This window comes from Alosa pseudoharengus, unplaced genomic scaffold (assembly GCF_046254945.1).
Source record: "Alosa pseudoharengus isolate Yale_2024_CS ecotype anadromous, Long Island Sound unplaced genomic scaffold, YU_APseudo_1.1 YU_APseudo_1.1_scf_11, whole genome shotgun sequence".
Lineage (NCBI taxonomy): Eukaryota > Metazoa > Chordata > Actinopteri > Clupeiformes > Clupeidae > Alosa > Alosa pseudoharengus.
Window position 1 is genome coordinate 17,187,298 of NW_027468576.1, and position 21,430 is coordinate 17,208,727.

Consider the following 21,430-nt stretch of genomic DNA (forward strand, 5'->3'; position numbering starts at 1 on the left):
ATCACTATATGTTTACATTACACAGGGCTTAAAGCAAGGAAAATGTATCTGCCTGAAGTTAACAAGATGTCATATAGGCCTGTAGGCATATTGCCCATTTTCAATTCTAAAACAGCCCAGCCTATGTAATGCCTGAATTCAGGCACAGTGCCAGAACACTTTAAGCCCTGCATTACATTCATTTTTATCATTGTAAATGTACAAATACAGAAAAGACAGTGACTGATATAATAGCAATAGACTGTCAAACGGTACACAGTTTGAAGGAATTGTGAGATCAGTAATCAGTTATCAAAACATAAAATCTTATCTGCTACACTATGATCAATTCAAGATCAATGTCATATAATACAAATCCATGTGTTAAAATCAAACAGAATTGGTTTCAATTCCATAGAGATCACCTATAATACAACTCTCTAAAAGCCCCCAAAAAATGAAGCGTGCATCCAGATTATTTTGCAGATCATGCTCAGGCCTAAAAAAAAATCTTCCATGTATCTTTCACACTTGATCTTCGTTTTTCTTTATGCCAAACCGAAGGGCACGCCTGGGCTGTATAATGGGTACATCAGAGATATCTGAGGACACGGTAGTGGTTCTTGTTATGGCCGTGCTTCCTGTGGACACACTGCGGAAGGTGTGGGCCGAGTGGTATGGGATTGCCCCTCCAAGGCCAGACAAGGAGGACCGACCTGAAGAAGTAGTAGATGTCTGAGAAGAGACACCAAACCCATCTATGGCTCTTCCTCTGGGAAAATATGCCTGCTGTTCCTTGTATGTGGTCCCTTCAAGCCTGGTATCAAGATCTGTGCTGGAAATGTGCTGCAGTGCTCCTGGGGAATCTATTCGACTGGTCAGAGGTGGCTGGTATCTCTGTGTGGGAGGGGCAACAGCATCAGGGAATGTGTTCCTGTCAGAGGTGGTGGTAAACTTGAGATATCTTTTGGGTAATGGCAGTCCATCAAGGGTGATGTTCCTCTCTTGGGTGGAAACATCATGATTTGAGTGGCCAGCTAGACCTGCAAAATCCTGATAGGAAACACTGGAGAGAGATGTCCTTCCCACTTGTTGCATGTCTACCAATCGTTCCACATTTTCTGTAGAACTATTTGTGTGAAGGGAAACTTCAGGTGAAACCCCTAACCTGGGTCTGTCTGGTTCTGGTTCTATGTTATTTGCTGATTTTCTTTGAACACTTGCATAGAAGTCAGAGGATGTCAAATGCAGAGATTGTTTGGGCTTTGACAGTTGGTCAACAGCGAAACTGTTTCCTCCTTTATAATCATCATCTGCAGTGTTCCTCAGTTCCTCAGTGTCATTTTCATCCGAGCTCTGAGATGAAATACTTGGTCTAGACAGACTGTTTTGGTTTGCAGCAGTATTAGTTTGGACAACTCTGGTATCTTCAGACCTCATAATAAGCAAAGGCCTTTTTTTCACTGGTTGTGTGTTTAAAGATGGCTGAGAACGGGAATACCTCTGATCGGTTTCTGATACTTGCACGTGATCCACACTGTCCTTCATCCCAAAGGCGAGAACTCTTTTAGGCAGCGGTATTCGGTCCAAGTAGAATCCTTTAATCTTTCCCCCTAGCTGAGATGGTGGAGATGGGGGAGGGTGACCAGGAGGCTCAAACAGGTCACTCTTTTTGTCATTAATGTCAGTTCTGCCCAGGTAATCTGTGTTAGCAACAGAATGATCATTTTCATCTGAGCTTGCCGAGCTTTGGAATGAGAGTCTCGGTCTAGAATGACTGGACACCTGAGAACCAGTAAGACCTGGCATAACAACAGCTCCAGATATGGAACTCAAACTTGACTGCCACTGGTCAGTGGAACTTGCTTGTGGTACTTGCACTGGAACTTGCTTGTGGTTCACACTATTCTTCACTCCAAAGACAAGAGCTCTTTTAGGCAGTGGTATTTGGTCAATGGAATGTCCTTCCATCGTTCTCTCTATCGGGTATGGCGGAGGGAGTCGTGCGTGTTTAGGAGTACTGGGCATACTTCTGTTCTTGCTAGTAATGTCAGTTCTGTGCAGATAATCTGTGTTGGTAGCAGAGTTATCATTTTCATCTGAGCTAACTGAGCTCTGGGATGAGAGTCTCGGTCTGGAATGACTGGACACTTGAGAACTAGTAAGACCTGGCAAAACAACAGCCCCAGATAAGGAACTTAAACTGGACTGCCTCTGATCGGTTACTGGAACTTGCTTGTGAGCCTCCGTATTTTTAACTCCAAAGACCAGCGCTCTTTTAGGCATCGGTATTGTAGAAATGGTATGGTCCATGGAAACTCCTCCTATTGTTCCCTGTATCTGGACTCTAGACGTGCTGATGTTCTTGTCAGTAATGCTAGTGTTGGTGGCAGAGTTATCATTTTCATCTGAGCTGACAGAGCTTTGGGATGAGAGTCTCGGTCTAGAATGACTGGACACTTGAGAACCAGTAAGACCCGGCATAACAATAGCTCCAGATAAGGAACTCAAACTGGACTGCCTCTGATTAGTCACTGGAACTTGCTTGTGAGGCTCTGTATTTTTAACTCCAAAGACCAGAGCTCTTTTAGGCAGCGGTATTGTAGAGATGGTATGATCCATGGAAACTCCTCCTATTGTTCCCTGTATCTGGATTGGTGGAGTGGATGGTGTGTGTTTAGGAGGACTGGGCGTGCTTCTGTTCTTGTTAGGAATATCAGTTCCGTGCAGGTAATCGGAATGGGTGGAGGAGTTATCATTTTCATTTGAGCTAACTGAGCTTTGGGATGAGAGTCTCGGTCTAGAATGACTGGACACTTGAGAACCAGTAAGACCTGAAACTTGTTTGTGAGCCTCCGTATTTTTAACTCCAAAGACCAGAGCTCTTTTAGGCATCGGTATTGTAGAAATGGTATGGTCCATGGGAACTCCTCCTATTGTTCCCTGTATCTGGATTGGTGGAGGAGGTGCTGCGTATTTAGGAACTCTAGACGTGCTGCTGTTCTTGTCGGTAATGCTAGTGTTGGTGGCAGAGTTATCATTTTCATCTGAGCTGACAGAGCTTTGGGATGAGAGTCTCGGTCTAGAATGACTGGACACTTGAGAACCAGTAAGACCCGGCATAACAACAGCTCCAGATAAGGAACTTAAACTGGACTGCCTCTGATCGGTTACTGGAACTTGCTTGTGAGCCTCTGTATTTTTAACTCCAAAGACCAGAGCTCTTTTAGGCATCGGTATTGTAGAAATGGTATGGTCCATGGGAACTCCTCCTATTGTTCCCTGTATCTGGATTGGTGGAGGAGGTGCTGCGTATTTAGGAACTCTAGACGTGCTGCTGTTCTTGTCAGTAATGCTAGTTTTGGTGGCAGAGTTATCATGTTCATCTGAGCTGACAGAGCTTTGGGATGAAAGTCTCGGTCTAGAATGACTGGACACTTGAGAACTAGTAAGACCCGGCATAACAACAGCTCCAGACAAGGAACTCAAACTGGACTGCCTCTGATCTGTCACTGGAAATTGCTTGTGAGCCTCTGTATTTTTAACTCCAAAGACCAGAGCTCTTTTAGGCAGCGGTATTGTAGAAATGGTATGGTCCATGGAAACTCCTCCTATTGTTCCCTGTATCTGGATTGGTGGAGTGGATGGTGTGTGTTTAGGAGGACTGGGCGTGCTTCTGTTCTTGCTAGTAATATCAGTTCTGTGCAGGTAATCGGAATGGGTGGAGGAGTTATCATTTTCATTTGAGCTAACTGAGCTTTGGGATGAGAGTCTCGGTCTAGAATGACTGGACACTTGAGAACCAATAAGACCTGGAACTTGCTTGTGAGCCTCCGTATTTTTAACTCCAAAGACCAGAGCTCTTTTAGGTAGCGGTATTGTAGAAATGGTATGGTCCATGGGAACTCCTCCTATTGTTCCCTGTATCTGGATTGGTGGAGGAGGTGCTGCGTATTTAGGAACTCTAGACGTGCTGCTGTTCTTGTCAGTGATGCTAGTGTTGGTGGCAGAGTTATCATTTTCATCTGAGCTGACAGAGCTTTGGGATGAGAGTCTCGGTCTAGAATGACTGGACACTTGAGAACCAGTAAGACCCGGCATAACAACAGCTCCAGATAAGGAACTCAAACTGGACTGCCTCTGATTAGTCACTGGAACTTGCTTGTGAGGCTCTGTATTTTTAACTCCAAAGACCAGAGCTCTTTTAGGCAGCGGTATTGTAGAAATGGTATGGTCCATGGGAACTCCTCCTATTGTTCCCTGTATCTGGATTGGTGGAGGAGGTGCTGCGTATTTAGGAACTCTAGACGTGCTGCTGTTCTTGTCAGTGATGCTAGTGTTGGTGGCAGAGTTATCATTTTCATCTGAGCTGACAGAGCTTTGGGATGAAAGTCTCGGTCTAGAATGACTGGACACTTGAGAACTAGTAAGACCCGGCATAACAACAGCTCCAGACAAGGAACTCAAACTGGACTGCCTCTGATCTGTCACTGGAAATTTCTTGTGAGCCTCTGTATTTTTAACTCCAAAGACCAGAGCTCTTTTAGGCAGCGGTATTGTAGAAATGGTATGGTCCATGGAAACTCCTCCTATTGTTCCCTGTATCTGGATTGGTGGAGTGGATGGTGTGTGTTTAGGAGGACTGAACGTGCTTCTGTTCTTGCTAGTAATATCAGTTCTGTGCAGGTAATCGGAATGGGTGGAGGAGTTATCATTTTCATTTGAGCTAACTGAGCTTTGGGATGAGAGTCTCGGTCTAGAATGACTGGACACTTGAGAACCAATAAGACCTGGAACTTGCTTGTGAGCCTCCGTATTTTTAACTCCAAAGACCAGAGCTCTTTTAGGTAGCGGTATTGTAGAAATGGTATGGTCCATGGGAACTCCTCCTATTGTTCCCTGTATCTGGATTGGTGGAGGAGGTGCTGCGTATTTAGGAACTCTAGACGTGCTGCTGTTCTTGTCAGTGATGCTAGTGTTGGTGGCAGAGTTATCATTTTCATCTGAGCTGACAGAGCTTTGGGATGAGAGTCTCGGTCTAGAATGACTGGACACTTGAGAACCAGTAAGACCCGGCATAACAACAGCTCCAGATAAGGAACTCAAACTGGACTGCCTCTGATTAGTCACTGGAACTTGCTTGTGAGGCTCTGTATTTTTAACTCCAAAGACCAGAGCTCTTTTAGGCAGCGGTATTGTAGAAATGGTATGGTCCATGGAAACTCCTCCTATTGTTCCCTGTATCTGGATTGGTGGAGTGGATGGTGTGTGTTTAGGAGGACTGGGCGTGCTTCTGTTCTTGCTAGTAATATCAGTTCTGTGCAGGTAATCGGAATGGGTGGAGGAGTTATCATTTTCATTTGAGCTAACTGAGCTTTGGGATGAGAGTCTCGGTCTAGAATGACTGGACACTTGAGAACCAATAAGACCTGGAACTTGCTTGTGAGCCTCCGTATTTTTAACTCCAAAGACCAGAGCTCTTTTAGGTAGCGGTATTGTAGAAATGGTATGGTCCATGGGAACTCCTCCTATTGTTCCCTGTATCTGGATTGGTGGAGGAGGTGCTGCGTATTTAGGAACTCTAGACGTGCTGCTGTTCTTGTCAGTGATGCTAGTGTTGGTGGCAGAGTTATCATTTTCATCTGAGCTGACAGAGCTTTGGGATGAGAGTCTCGGTCTAGAATGACTGGACACTTGAGAACCAGTAAGACCCGGCATAACAACAGCTCCAGATAAGGAACTCAAACTGGACTGCCTCTGATTAGTCACTGGAACTTGCTTGTGAGGCTCTGTATTTTTAACTCCAAAGACCAGAGCTCTTTTAGGCAGCGGTATTGTAGAAATGGTATGGTCCATGGGAACTCCTCCTATTGTTCCCTGTATCTGGATTGGTGGAGGAGGTGCTGCGTATTTAGGAACTCTAGACGTGCTGCTGTTCTTGTCAGTGATGCTAGTGTTGGTGGCAGAGTTATCATTTTCATCTGAGCTGACAGAGCTTTGGGATGAAAGTCTCGGTCTAGAATGACTGGACACTTGAGAACTAGTAAGACCCGGCATAACAACAGCTCCAGACAAGGAACTCAAACTGGACTGCCTCTGATCTGTCACTGGAAATTTCTTGTGAGCCTCTGTATTTTTAACTCCAAAGACCAGAGCTCTTTTAGGCAGCGGTATTGTAGAAATGGTATGGTCCATGGAAACTCCTCCTATTGTTCCCTGTATCTGGATTGGTGGAGTGGATGGTGTGTGTTTAGGAGGACTGGGCGTGCTTCTGTTCTTGCTAGTAATATCAGTTCTGTGCAGGTAATCGGAATGGGTGGAGGAGTTATCATTTTCATTTGAGCTAACTGAGCTTTGGGATGAGAGTCTCGGTCTAGAATGACTGGACACTTGAGAACCAATAAGACCTGGAACTTGCTTGTGAGCCTCCGTATTTTTAACTCCAAAGACCAGAGCTCTTTTAGGTAGCGGTATTGTAGAAATGGTATGGTCCATGGGAACTCCTCCTATTGTTCCCTGTATCTGGATTGGTGGAGGAGGTGCTGCGTATTTAGGAACTCTAGACGTGCTGCTGTTCTTGTCAGTGATGCTAGTGTTGGTGGCAGAGTTATCATTTTCATCTGAGCTGACAGAGCTTTGGGATGAGAGTCTCGGTCTAGAATGACTGGACACTTGAGAACCAGTAAGACCCGGCATAACAACAGCTCCAGATAAGGAACTCAAACTGGACTGCCTCTGATTAGTCACTGGAACTTGCTTGTGAGGCTCTGTATTTTTAACTCCAAAGACCAGAGCTCTTTTAGGCAGCGGTATTGTAGAAATGGTATGGTCCATGGAAACTCCTCCTATTGTTCCCTGTATCTGGATTGGTGGAGTGGATGGTGTGTGTTTAGGAGGACTGGGCGTGCTTCTGTTCTTGCTAGTAATATCAGTTCTGTGCAGGTAATCGGAATGGGTGGAGGAGTTATCATTTTCATTTGAGCTAACTGAGCTTTGGGATGAGAGTCTCGGTCTAGAATGACTGGACACTTGAGAACCAATAAGACCTGGAACTTGCTTGTGAGCCTCCGTATTTTTAACTCCAAAGACCAGAGCTCTTTTAGGTAGCGGTATTGTAGAAATGGTTTGGTCCATGGAAACTCCTCCTATTGTTCCCTGTATCTGGATTGGTGGAGTGGATGGTGTGTGTTTAGGAGGACTGGGCGTGCTTCTGTTCTTGCTAGTAATATCAGTTCTGTGCAGGTAATCGGAATGGGTGGAGGAGTTATCATTTTCATTTGAGCTAACTGAGCTTTGGGATGAGAGTCTCGGTCTAGAATGACTGGACACTTGAGAACCAATAAGACCTGGAACTTGCTTGTGAGCCTCCGTATTTTTAACTCCAAAGACCAGAGCTCTTTTAGGTAGCGGTATTGTAGAAATGGTTTGGTCCATGGAAACTCCTCCTATTGTTCCCTGTATCTGGATTGGTGGAAGAGGTGCGGCGTGTTTAGGAGGACTGGGCGTGCTGCTGTTGTTGTCAGTAATGCTAGTGTTGGTGGCAGAGTTATCATTTTCATCTGAGCTAACTGAGCTTTGGGATGAGAGTCTCGGTCTGGAATGACTGGACACTTGAGAACCAGCAAGACCTGGCAAAACAACAGCTCCAGATAAGGAACTGAAACTGGACTGCCTCTGATCGGTCACTGGAACTTGCTTGTGGTTCACACTATTCTTCACTCCAAAGACAAGAGCTCTTTTAGGCAGTGGTATTTGGTCAAGAGAAATCCTTTCCATGGTTCCCACTATCCTGAATGGTGGGGGGGATGGTGCCTGTCTACGAGTCTGAGACATGCTAATGTTCTTGTCAGTAATGCTAGTGTTGGTGACAGAGTAGTCATTTTCATCTGAGCTCACAGAGCTTTGGTATGAGAGTCTCGGTCTAGATTGATTGGACACTTCAGAACCAGTAAGACCTGGCTGAAATGGTGGACGTGGTGGTGGGTGGCCTGGAGGCCCAGAACTACTTTTAATGCCAGTAATATCAGCTGTTTCCAAGTCATCTGTGTTGGTGGCAGAACTGTCAAAATTTATGTTGAGGACTTTGCCTGGGCGTTTGATGGGCAGATCACTTGAGGCACTGAGAGATGATGTATCTATGATAATCTGTCTACTCTCTATGTCAGGCATTGACAACCCTTTTTTTATGCTAGTCTGAGGCCGATACCTCTTTGGGTCCTCCTCATCCTCACTGCTTAGACTTACCCTTTCAGAGTGTGACTCACTGGTAGAGTGGATAATTGGTCTCCTCCTATAGACAGGATGAACATGGTATTTCTTTGGTTCCTCTTCATCTTCGCTGCTAGAAAATGTATCAGGTCTTGCTGGATAAGTTGGCAGTTGTGGGACCTCTGGCCTTATTTGACTGACAGGATCTTCTGCTGTGAAAACTGGCCCCTCATCAAATGGCTCCTGGTCTGAACTGTCATGAATGATGGTGAACTTTATGTCCTCTGGTTCTAATAAAATGGTGTCTATTCTCGGTCGGTAGTCGTCTGGCCTTGAGGGGGCAACTGTAGTATCTGTCTGGAAGGGAATTACATTTCCTATGTCCAGAGTCTTCTCTTCCTCTTCTTCTTCCTCTGGGTTCACTGTGTATTCTGTTGGCTCATCTCCACTGTCTACACTGTCAGTAGAGGAACTACGCCTTGATATCTCATCATATCCCTTATCGACTGGCACCTTGTCTTCATCCGCTTGCACCTCAAGTGGCTTTGGCTGTGGTAGAGCAACATCAATATCACTGTCTGCAGTTGGTGGCACCCCTATCACCTCAACTGGTTGGCTGTGTGATTTTTCTCGTGTGCTTGATCGTTCAGATCCATCAGTGAAGGAAAAGCTCTCCCCGCTGTCATTCCACAGCTCTGGATCCAAGGGATTTGATTGGTCTTTGTTCTTTTCCATCAGTTGGGTTGCCCAGTCTGTAAAGGGCTCAGGATTGAACACAGGAAAAGGAACAGGCTTCACTACTGGGCTTAAGCGGTTTTGTTGTCTTATGGTCTGTTCACGAGTGTTATCCACCTGAGGCTTACCTCCCTCTGTCTTTCTCGTTGTGAGCTGTACGTTTTCATAGGTTTGATCCTGATCTGGGATAGTAGATGCTGATGATATGCTACTGGTGTCCTTTGTGAGCTCCTCCGGATCTGGATCAGGAATGGGCTCAAACTCCACGACATTCTTTCTCCCTGAGGTTTCACTTCCTTGTTGCTTAATTATCTCTGAATATAAAGGCTCTTGGGTGGTCCTGCTGCTACTGCTGCTCTGTTGTTGCGTTTCAAGGTTCTCCACCACCACAGAGTTCTCGCTGTTGTTTTGATATAGATGTTCACTTTCAGTGCTGCTTTCAGATGAAGTGTCGCCACCATCAGCAGGTCTGTCGTAGATCGGTTGAGTGACCTCTGAGAAAGTGACTCTCTGGCCGACACGCACCTCTTCTGGCTCATCTGCCATAGCAAACCCCTCATTATCATACACAACTGAGTCCTCGGCGGTGACAATAGTCTGAGGAGGCGGTGTGACAGAAGAGCTTTTCTTTGTGCGGATTTTTCTCCACAGAGTGTCCAGGCATGGTCTGACAAGGACACCAATAATGAAGGCAATGATGAAGGTGATGAAGACAGACAGGCAGATAGCCAGGTTGAACTGTCCCAGTGTCTTTGCAGCTCTCACCTGGTTCCTCTGGCTCTCCTCTTGAGAAAATAAGTTAGTGTGTTCCAACGCTCGCTTTAGTCTAGTCCCGGGTTCCTCGTGGAGAACGTGGAGGTCAAAAACGGACACATGTTCCTCTTGTTGACCAGAGAGACACACGTACAGCCCGGTATCTCTCTCAGTAACGTCAGTGATCAGCAGACCCTGTTGGGTTCCAGTGGCTTGTCCCTGAGGAGTCCACCAGAGGGCTTGGGAACAATCTAGAAAAAAAGGACAAAATAGCATTAACTTTAGTGACTAGAGTTACATGGATAAGATGAATATTGGATCCCAAAAATGTATTAAGTGTAAAATATTATTGATTATGAATGTTCAAAAATAGACAGTGTTGGGAACGTTACTTACTACTTGTTCCAAAAAGTAACTGAGTTAGTAACTGAATTACTCTATGATAATAGTAACTCGTTACCAGGGAAAGTAACTATTTGCGTTACTGTTAAAAAAAAGTTGCTATATGTCAAAGAATTTGGATTTTTTGAGCAGCTAGTTGAAATGAGTAGAATAGACAGGTGTTTGTAGGCTACATAACTTTCGATATTTATTAGATAGATAGATAGATAGATACTTTATTGATCCCCAAGGGGAAATTCAAGATATTGCACATCGACAGACCTACGGTTGACTTCAGCCTGTGTCATAGGTTTTTGTTGTGAGGCTGAAAGATCTAGCTTTTGCTGCCTGGAGGACTTTGCTCCGAGTCCTTCTTTGCTAGTGGATGGCGAGCTATCATCTGTGGTGGAGGTATCGGTGTTTTTGGCCACTAGCTTTAGATGCGTGTATGAGATGCTTCATTAAATTAGAGTTGCTTACAACGGATGTCGACAAAGTCTTCGCTCCTGGACATAATGTACACATTACATGCACGTTCTTGCCTTTGACCACAATGCATTTAAAGTAGTGCTTATATCTCCACCTTGAAAATGCCAACTTTTCATCGGATTGCTCCTGACCGCTGCTGTTTCGTCGAATCTCTATTTTAGCTGGTGCGTGTGTGTGTGGCGCGTGTGCTGGCAAGTGTGTAAAAACACTGGCTCTGATTGGCTATCATGAAACATGACTCTGCCTTAGCCAATCATAATCGCTTACGTCGTTATTAACCCACCTCCTCACTAGCTGTGAGCCAGGGGTACGTTCGGATTACACAGTTTATTCAATCAATGCATAGTAACGCACCGCATTTAATGTCCAGTAACGTTAACGGCGTTGTAACGACGGGAAAAGTAATTAATTAGATTACCCCATTACTGAAAAAATAACGTCGTTACCTAACGCCGTTCTTTTAAACGGCGTTATTCCAAACACTGAAAGTACTTTAATTTTTACTTATGAAATGGAACATTTTACTCTAAAATTGAACAGCCATATTCACATTATTAATCGAATATCTCAAAACAACAAAATGTTTTGGTGTCAGTTAGTGCCATTACCCTGATTATTAGTGCCACAGTGCAGCAGGATTTGGGTTCCCTCTTCCGCAACCTCATCAAAGTGGTCAACATGGCCATATCCAAGAACTGGGCACGTCAGGTCCTGATCCCTCAGATGTATAAGCTCTTTCCCAGCATGGCGTGGTGGTGATGAGCACACCAGCTTCCAGGATTGAAAGGCTTGGTCCAGATCCGTTTGCATCATCCTGTTTCGTATGCCTCGCAGGTTGCAGTCACACCTCCACCTGTTGTTAGTCAGATCCACCTGAGCTCTCAGGTTCAGCAGGGATAGGTACACTGGTGATGGAACGGTGGTGAGTAAGTTGAACCGCAGATCAAGAACCTGTTAAAAATTAAGGTATAAACAGAGTGACTGAATGTCATTCTCTTTTGCACATATGAACTCAGTAAGAGAAATAGTCTGAGAGGACTCTGAGAGTCTTCTGTAAAGACATGTTATACTGTTAGCATTAATGAGATAGATAGATAGTTAACATTACATCCACTGTACACAATACATAATTTGGTAACACTTTACGGTAAGGGTACATGAATTATCATGAATTCACGCATGAATTAAGTAATAATAATAATAATAATAATAATAATAATAATAAGCTTTATTTGTATAGCACCTTTCATACACAGAATGCAGCTCAAAGTGCTTTACATTTGGAGCATGTAACACAATAATAGTCAGTCGGTCATTATCAATCATTTTCACTTTTCTTCATTGCTGTGGCCGTTTATGATCCAATCAGCAACATATCAGAAATATAGAAAATAACATGTAGCACAGTTATTAGAGAAGAGTCAGTCATTCCCCTTTGTTGCTGTAGCTGTTTATGATCCAATCAGCAACATATCAGAAATACTATTATACTACTATGGATATATAAAGGCTTTGCTGACAAATGCCTAGGCTAACAAATGCTTAGGCCCCATTGATGCGGACTCCAAGCAGCCAGCCTTAGCTTGCTCTTAGCATATGTCGCAATTATTTGACTTTATACACAGACATTCAAGACTGGCAGCCTTAACCCTTTACCCCCCACAAGCATGCCATATGGCAACTGTGGCAAGGAAAAACTTCCATATTCCAGGAAGAAACCTTGAGCAGAACCTGACTTAATAGGGGGAGCCCATCTGCTTCTGGCTGGCTGCGCCCTCCAATGGCAGCAGGTGTAGAATAATCTGAAAAAGTAGTCTACAGGATAAAATGAGCTAACCAAAGGCTTTCCTATAGAGGTATGTTTTCAGATCTTTTTTTAAAAATATTTACTGAACTCGCCTGCTTGATGTACAGAGGCAGGGTGTTCCATAGTTTTGGGGCATAATGGATAAAAGCTTCTCCACTTTGCTTGTGGAGCACTTTGGGTACAATTAAAAGATTAGAATTGGATGATCTAAGTTTCCTTTGTGGTTGATAAGATATTAAAAGCTCAGAGATATATGAAGGTGCTATGCCATTCAGAGCTTTGTAAGTAATTAACATAACCTTAAAGGGACACCAGGCAAGCCTGATGCTTTTTCTCTACGAAACTCCCCTTTCGCTTGGTCTGAAGTTCTTTTCCTTTTCTTTGCATCTTCCGTCAAGGGTTTTCGCTGCTTTTTCGCCGGCTCTGCCATTACACACACGTTTGCAACAATCGCTAGCGTTTAGTTAGCCTGCCTCTGTGCTGTGGATGCAGGATGTAATTGATCCTGCTTCAGTCGGCGGGTAGGTTACACTGAACTTGCAAGCGGGATATTCTTCCTACAGGCAGTAGGGGCGGGCGAGAGAGTCTTCATTCGCCCTGTAATAATGAGTCATTTAACCATATACCGATTTACGAAGATGAGTAATTAACACGAAAACGTTGCCTGGTGTCCCTTTAAAATCAATTCTATAGGAAACAGGGAGCTAGTGCAGTTCAGCCAACACAGGGGTGATGTGTTCTCTCTTCTTGGTCTTAGTTAAAAGTCTAGCCGCAGAGTTCTGTATGAGTGCCAATTTCTTTAGATGTTTTTTGGGAAGACCAGTGAAAAGTGCATTGCAGTAGTCTAACCTGCTAATGATAAAGGCATGAATTAGTTTGTCTGCATCTTGTTGAGTTAAAAAGGGCCGCACTTTGGCAATGTTTCTCAGGTGGAAATAGGCTGTCTGAGTAACTTTACTGATATAGGGCTTAAAACTTAACTCTGCATCTAAGATGACACCGAGGCTTGTTACTTTTGGTTTGACCTGGTGTGCCAAGTTCCCCAGATTACTAAGAACAATGTCTCGCTTTGGTTTTGGTCCAACCAAAAGTACCTCTGTTTAGTCATCATTTAGTTTAAAAAATGTTTTGCTCATCCACTGATTAATGGAGGTTAAGCATGCAGTGAGGGAGCAAAGGCCATCTGGGTTAGTTGGCTCCACAGAAATATACAATTGGGTATCATCTGCGTAGCTGTGGAAGTTTACATTATGCTGAATCATGATGTTTTCCAATGAAAGCATATATAGGGAAAAGAGCAGGGGACCAAGGCAGCTCCCCTGGGCCACACCAAAAGGCAAGTCATGTTTTTCAGACACATGATCTCCTAGACTGATATAAAAATCTCTGCCAGTAATGTAGGTTTGAAACCAGTTTAGAGCATTATCAGAGAGACCCACCCACTTCGCAAGGCGGTGAATTAGGATGCTATGATCAATGGTGTCAATTTCCGCCCTCAAATCTAGAAGAATAAGGATTGAGACTTAGTTTGAGTCAGTAGCCAGTCTAAGATCATTGACTATTTTTACTAGAGCAATTTCTGTGCTGTGATTTGATCTAAAACCTGATTGGAAATTTTCAAGGATACTGTTTTCGTTGAGGAAGGTATTTAACTGATTACAAACGACTTTTTCAAGTAGTTGGCTCAGGAACGGTAGATTTGATATAGGCCTGTAGTTGCTCAGATTAGTATGGTCAAGATTCGACTTTTTAAGTAAAGGTTTCACAACAGCGGTTTTAAAAGCAGTTGGAAATATACCTGTTTCTAATGAGGGAGCTAAGCTATCATATACATTTTTGAGGAATCTAGTAAGGATTGGATCCAAAGCACATGTTGAGGAGCCGGTTTGAGTTATAATTTCACTAAACTCAGATTGAGTAATAGTGCTAAAGAACCTTAATTTTGGGGGGCTGTTTTTGGGTGTACTATCAAACATATTACCTATGTTACCAATAGCCTCCCTTATAGAAATTACTTTGTTTTTGAAGAAGTCTGCAAATTCTTCGCATCTTAGAGAGGATGCCTGACTGAGTGTATCAAAAGGTGTTTGATGCAATAGCCTATCAATGGTGGAGAACAACACCCTAGAGTTTCCACTGTTTTCAGCAATTCCCTTAGAGGTTCCTTCTCTCATTCCGAATAGCTCTATTATAATTTGCTATTTTTTCTTTTAGAATGGCACGGTGAACCTGTAACTTAGTTTTTCTCCATGTTCTCTCAGCTTTTCTACATGATCTTTTTAGATCATGGATATTATCGTTCATCCAAGGTGTCAGTTTGCTATAGGGCCTTTTTTTAGTTTTTAAGTGTGCCACTCTGTCAAGCAGAGCACCTAGTTCACAATTGAGAGCCTCTACCATTTGATCAATTGGATGATGTAAATTATCTAAATTTATGGAGTCTATAAGAGCTATGAACTGCTGTTCTGCTCTAATGTCCAAGAGTCGCGATTTGATTGCAATTTCGGGATGAATTTTTGAAGTATGTAGTACTATATTACAAGATACACAATAATGATCAGACATATTTATATAATTTACTGATAAGTCCGTGACTTCCCTTTAGAAATGACTAGATCGAGGCTGTTGCCAAGGTTGTGGGTGGGCCCTGTAACATGCTGCTTTAGCTCTAAACTGTCCAAAACATTAAGGAACGTACTGGCTTTAGCATCAGTTGTCTTATTGACATGAATATTAAAGTCGCCATTTACAATTATCCGATCATAGCAGGGGCGCAGGAGGCACGAGGGACTTGGGGGATATGTCCCCCGCAGTGCTGAAGAGACAGCCGTCGTCCCCCTCACTTTTGATAAGGGAAAAAAGCCTAATAGGTACGCTAAATAAATAATAACATATAGGATTTGCACTAACTATGTAAAACTCCCCATTAACAGCATCACATCACTAACCGAAGCCATCTACAGTACTGTAAGACTGCACAATCTCATATTCACTCTGTTGGATATCTGAAGCCAGTTTGTCTACTAACAATCATAAAATAATCCAGGCTACTTGCTTAGCATAAATCATTCATCATCATCTTTATTTGAGGCAGGCTGGTATTCGAGGCAGGCTTTTTTTAAATATTTCTAACCTGCATTTAGACATGCGTTTCGTTTGGAGCGGCATACTGGTAGGCTATCAAAAGCATTTTCGGTTTTGTTAGGGATTTAATTTACTTTTGGACTGTTTGATTATATTGCTAAATGTTGGGACTGATGGGCACTGAAATCTGGGAGATATTTGATGATTCACTGTTAAGTTTCATGCAGTTGAAAAAGTGTCGGGATTTCCACTGCTGTTTATTGCGAGACAAGGCAGCCCTTCATTGAATAGGGGTTGTGCTGTAATGGAAACCTTTTTGCGTAGCCAAGTAGCCTAAATTGAGTTATTGTTTAATTATGAATGATTTAGAACTTTTTTTTATAAAATTCGTAGGCTGGAATGCCTTGAGTCGCAACAATTGTGTTTAAATGTAGTAGGCTTCAGCCTCTGGCAATTAGCTCGAAAGGGGCGGCAAGAGAATGAGCTTGAGAACGTGTGTTGGAGACCCATGGTAGGAAAACGACTTTTCTTTGCCAACCGTATTAATCCAACCAACATAATACAATACAATACAACATATAATAAAATATTAAGAAGAGGTGTTATTTCATTGACTTAAATCGAAACAATGTCTTCTAGTGGACTGATGGCAATTGTTGGTATGGTAGGCAATTGTTACCCCGTCTTGTATATGGGAACCTGCCTTTATTTGTCCTGCTATAAATAGAATCAATCCCGGGCATAATTTGAGGATTTATGGTAGCCTAGTGCTCAACTCCTGCTCAACATGACATTAGCTGTTATGTTTATTGATAACAAACTCAACTAGCCTACTTATCAACTCATTTTCACTAGCCTAACTATAAAATACAAGTCTATCAACGTTTTTGTCCTAAGACATTTATTTCAAATATAATTTCAAGACACAGATTGGATACTTCAGTTACCTTGGTGCATAAATCCCAGAGAGTAGGCTACCACACCCCAGAGTGATGGGCCTAGCGTTCTAATGTGTTCAGTGTGGGGTATAAACAAGCTGAGAATTTAGCGGTGTCACGTCTGCCTGTCACAGACGTGGGGAGCTCTTTGAAGCTTGGGATAATTTGATACAGTTACTACAGTAACAGTTTTTTTTCAATTTTATAAATGCTTTGTTTAAATGCTGTTGGAACAAATAGTTGATTATAAAGGCAACTTTCTGTTGCAATTTTCTGTGTGTTCTGGACTGGTAACTTGTTAAGCCAACACTTAAGTTATATATAAGTATAAGTATAGTATTAAGTATATATACTCTTTTGATCCCCTGAGGGAAATTTGGTCTCTGCATTTATCCCAATCCGTGAATTAGTGAAACACACACAGCACACAGTGTACACACAGTGAGGTGAAGCACACACTTATCCCGGCGCAGTGAGCTGCCTGCATCAACAGCGGCGCTCGGGGAGCAGTGAGGGGTTAGGTGCCTTGCTCAAGGGCACTCCGTTTACAGGTCCGAAGTGCTAACCAGTAGGCCACGGCTGCCCCCGTTATAACGTTGTGCATAAATATTAACTGCAAACACAGTGGAGAGTTGATTTGGTTTATACCAGACAATTTAAGTAGGCCTAACTAGGCTATTTGATCATGTAGTCTATGTTTGGATCATAGGCATGATGATTCATTCATGGCTTCATAAAATATCAACATCCCATGTTGCTTTTTTCTACCATTGGCCCAAGTAGTCTACCATTGGCCCAAGTAGTGTGAAATAAATAAAAAAAAAAAAAAAAGTAGAATTGCACATAGCAAGAAGCTGGTCTGAGGGCAGATCTGGCGTTGTGCTCATCTCACAGTTTTCACCATTTTTATGGTGAACTCTAGTGCAGCTATATTTGTATTTGAGAGAATCGAGGCAATTCCCCCCCCTCGTTTGCCCTGTCTCCATGTCGGTTTGGGTGGAGACAAAGTCATGATTTATGTATAACTTCATACCTTAATATCACATGAACAGCACATCACCTAAAGCATGGTGGGAACACCCTTATGAATTAAGTTTTATTAAGCATGATCATGATTATTAGCCTGGCTAACGTCAGACCTCATCTCATTGAGATGGGGTCTGGGAACTAGAAATTCATTTTCTCGTATTTAAAAATGTGGTTTACGAATGCCCAGAGCCGTTTATTGGGCGCTACGAATGTCTATCAAATGCGTCCGTAGCTCATAACGGCTTCGGTGTGTCGTCATCGTCTTGCTGCCCTCCCTCCGTTCTGTGATTGGTCCCCTAACTGAGGCGAAAATTTGCTCCATGGAATCCAGGCTGCCTAGCAGCGTGAATAAAATCGTGCGCGTAAGGCAGCATGGGAAAACCCAGGCTACATGATTATTTCTTTTTCTGCCAAAAATGTGGTCACTAGGCCTGTCACGATAACAAATTTTGCTGGACGATAAATTGTCTCAGAAATTATTGCGATAAGCGATAATATTGTCGTTCTGAGAATTTTCCTCGGGAAGAGGAAGACGGCCCACTTGTTGTTGTTTTTTTCCCCAACTGGGAAAACTGCAGCGGATGATTGTGTTTTAGATGCATATGCATGTTTATTGTGTTGCCGCTTTTAATTGCGACTGTTTTCCAACAAATGCGACACCGACTCGCACACGTTCAGTGGTTCACCACGGGCATTCGGTTTAAATCCGAAATGCTCCCACACTGCAGCTGTCGCGTTTGGCTTAGATACCAATTCCATCTTTTTTGTCTTTATTAGGCGTAGCCTACTCGAACTCGCAACTAGCTTTCTCTCTGCCTAATGCCTACCGGTATACTTCTCACTCGGCTCTTTAGCTGCACTCTGTGGTAGGCTACGCCAGTAGTCCCGCCTCCCCACACACCATGCGACTGACAAGTGACTGACATGAGGGTTCACTCATCGTTACTCTAAGGACCCGATTTATCACGGCCAGAAAAATTATCGATGCGATTAATTGATTTATTGAATATCGCGACAGGCCTAGTGGTCACCACTGCTCAAATTCTGATTTTCGACTTTGCAGTTCTCTGAACACATGCCATTATTCACCACTTTAGTTGAGGAGCCACAGACATGAGAAACTCATGAGCAATTAAGATTAAATTCATGTAATCATGATGATCATGCTTAAGAAATCATAAATCATAATGATGTACCCACCGTACCTAATGCTTTAGTTGATGTGTTGTTCATGAGGTCATGAATGAGAGACTATGAACTCATGTCAATTCCCGATGATTCATAAAGGAATGAAGTACAGTAATGCATTTTCATGAATTCGTGATAATTATGTACACTTGATAATTCATGATAATTCATGTACACTTACCATAAAGTGTTACCCATAATTTATGTTCTGTAACTTCTCTTAAGAATGTACACTGTGTTACCTGGAGCTCCTGCATGTCTTTGAATGCCAGGGGGTGGATAGTCCTGATGAGATTGCCCTGCAGGTGAACTCCTCTCAGGTGTCCACATCCCTCAAAGTCAGACATGCCAAGTGTAGGGATCTTGTTATGGGACAGCTGAAGCACTCGTAAGTTGGCGCTTCCCCCTAATCCTGAGGAGATGAAGGCAGGCCGTGAAGGCAGTGGTATATAATATTGCATTGGGAAATGTATTCTATTGTTCTCTGTTTGGTTCATTGATCAAGGAAATGTGATTGATTCATTTAAGGCCATTCCCAACTGGTTATTGGACACCCTCTGCTGGTCTTTATCTACAATCCCTGAACTACACTTGCATAACACATACTGGCAACATAAGTGCAGTGACACATAGATAGATAGATAGATAGATAGATAGATAGATAGATAGACAGATAAATACGGTAGATACTTTATTCATCCTGAAGGAAATTTTAGATGCCACCATATCTCAAATTGGGGATACTGCTTGTCTTTTCATAAAAATTTTTCTGAAACCCTCTTCGGACAAAACAGAATGTTGTAAATATACCAGAGCTATTCATGTATTGTAAGACATCAATACATGATTTATTGTCACATTAAAAAAACAACACATGAAAACATTACTGAATTGATCAAATGTATTTGCATTTATTTGCAGCTCATGCAAGTTCTGCTGATTATAGAGAACAAGTTCCAGTTATGTCCGATAGCATTTAAAAGAGAGTCCATGTGTCTGTCGCTTGCTCCTTTAGCTTGTGTTGTGGGGTGTGAAGTGAGGCATTGTGGGCGCTAGGCTAATGAGGGCAGGCCCTAGCAGCATATGTGAGCAGAATAACAAATGAACGGCCATCTTAGACACTTAGACGGATTACGCATGAAACCCCTCAGCTGGTCCTCACACCACAACATAAACAGCAGCAAGAAAGCTGTATCAAAGGTCTACCTAATGCCATTGGTCTTCCCACTTATTTATGGATGAAAATATATTGATAAATTGCCATTGCTATACTTTAGACAAATTAGACAAATATCTCTAAACTTGTAATGCACATTTATATTGCAAAGCCTAACATGCACACAAATAGCAGGGTAATGCATATCATCTTATGGCTAAATGTCCAAAATGTGTGGAAAATATCCATTATATAATGCATCACATTTATAACTCATCCATTTTCATAAAATATTATGTCATGACTTGTCATGAGGTAGAGGAATGCCATTTGCACCCTGATTGGCTGAACACTGACCCTGCTCTAGGGTGATAGTGTGCTTAATGGTGCCTGTATAATTTCAGAGCAAAGTTCAAAAATATGACGGACGGCAATCATTTATCTAAGGAATGTGTGTGTGTGTGTGTGTGTGTGTGTGTGTGTGTGTGTGTGTACATGCTTCTGTTTCTGTCATGTTGTGGTCAGGGGCACGTGTTAATGTGCTGCGTTTATGCTGAGATGCAAATTACATCCAAAATGCCCTCTTCCCTGCCTTGGGGCTAGGTTACAGAGGTGTGATTATGGTTTAGGCTACTACTGCAAAAACAGGCACAAAGAATTATACCCTCTATAATAAGACCTCCACTGAGGATTGTGTCTTTTTTGAAAACCCTTTTTTCTTTGTTTTGGTACTCTGCCGGCTGCGATACTTTATTTAGGACATTTTTATTTATTTAGCCAGTTAGTTCTGATAAAACTGTGGAGTCTACATGCTAATTGCCATCATCATCTACTGTCAAGTGCTATGTGTAGGCATGCCGTGGATGTGTTTGTTTGTGTGTGTGTGTGTGTGTGTGTGTGTGTGTGTGCATTCTGTGCAAGTATTTTGAAACTTACCCCTAGGGATCTGATGCATTTGGTTTCTCTCAGCGTAAAGCTCCTCGAGAGCCGGGGCCCAGGACACACACCTCTCTCTGGCTGAGGTCTTCAGCCCCACCCAATCTTTTCTCACGCACAGAGACAGTGTCTCTATCTTGTTATAGTCCAGCCACAGGTACCGTAGCCCCCCCAGACCTCTACGGCCAGGCCACAGGGGCGGCAGGGAGCGCAAGGCATTGTGGGATAGGTTGAGGGTTGTGACAGTCTCTGGGATATGTTGAGGCAGTTCTCGCAGGTCGAGAGAGGAACAGTTTATGTGGGGACCCCTCTCGCAGAGGCAAGCCAGGGGGCAGGTGGAGGATGAGGAGCAGGTGGAGAGCGCCACACAGTGGAGGAGAAGTAGCACTCCAGTGCAGAACAATGCCTTGGTCAAGGACATCACTGCCCACCCTACACACACATACACACACAGATACACTATCAGCAACAACGTAAAGATAAGATCCTCATTCATGGATTAACCCCTGGGGAAAACGCCCCTTGGGGTAAAACGCCCCCCCTCCTATATTTCACAAACTAATCACTAGATGAAGTAAAATGTTGTTGTTTTTATTTCTATGCACTATGTTGACAATGGTGATGTACAAGTACCCACCATAAAATGGATGCATGCTCTGTACTTCAAGAAAACAAAAGAAAAATGGATTTTTAGGCAAGTGTTCTAATTTTCAGCAGTCACTAAAACAAAGTTGGATATTGTCAATA

General features: G+C 43.0%; 1 protein-coding gene across 1 annotated transcript; it reads right to left on the reverse strand.

The window, feature by feature from the left end:
* Positions 1–504: 504 nt before the first annotated feature.
* lrrc66 (leucine rich repeat containing 66) lies at positions 505–21,104 on the reverse strand. The gene is made up of 6 exons (XM_076279262.1): positions 20,684–21,104; positions 18,834–19,003; positions 11,154–11,496; positions 8,389–9,926; positions 1,501–1,596; positions 505–876 (listed from the first exon to the last, which is right to left on the reverse strand). The coding sequence occupies exons 1-6, from the start codon at positions 21,102–21,104 to the stop codon at positions 505–507; spliced, it is 2,940 nt and encodes a 979-aa protein (XP_076135377.1).
* Between the last annotated feature and the right edge of the window lie 326 nt (positions 21,105–21,430).

Excerpts from the sequence above, each read along its gene's own strand:
- lrrc66 (XM_076279262.1), bottom strand. The coding sequence starts at position 21,104 with ATGTCCTTGACCAAGGCATTGTTCTGCACTGGAGTGCTACTTCTCCTC. Across the intron at positions 19,004-20,683 it reads AATGCATCAGATCCCTAGGG|GATTAGGGGGAAGCGCCAAC; the intron begins GTAAGTTTCAAA and ends TCATCTCCTCAG. Across the intron at positions 9,927-11,153 it reads CTGTGGCACTAATAATCAGG|ATTGTTCCCAAGCCCTCTGG; the intron begins GTAATGGCACTA and ends CTTTTTTTCTAG.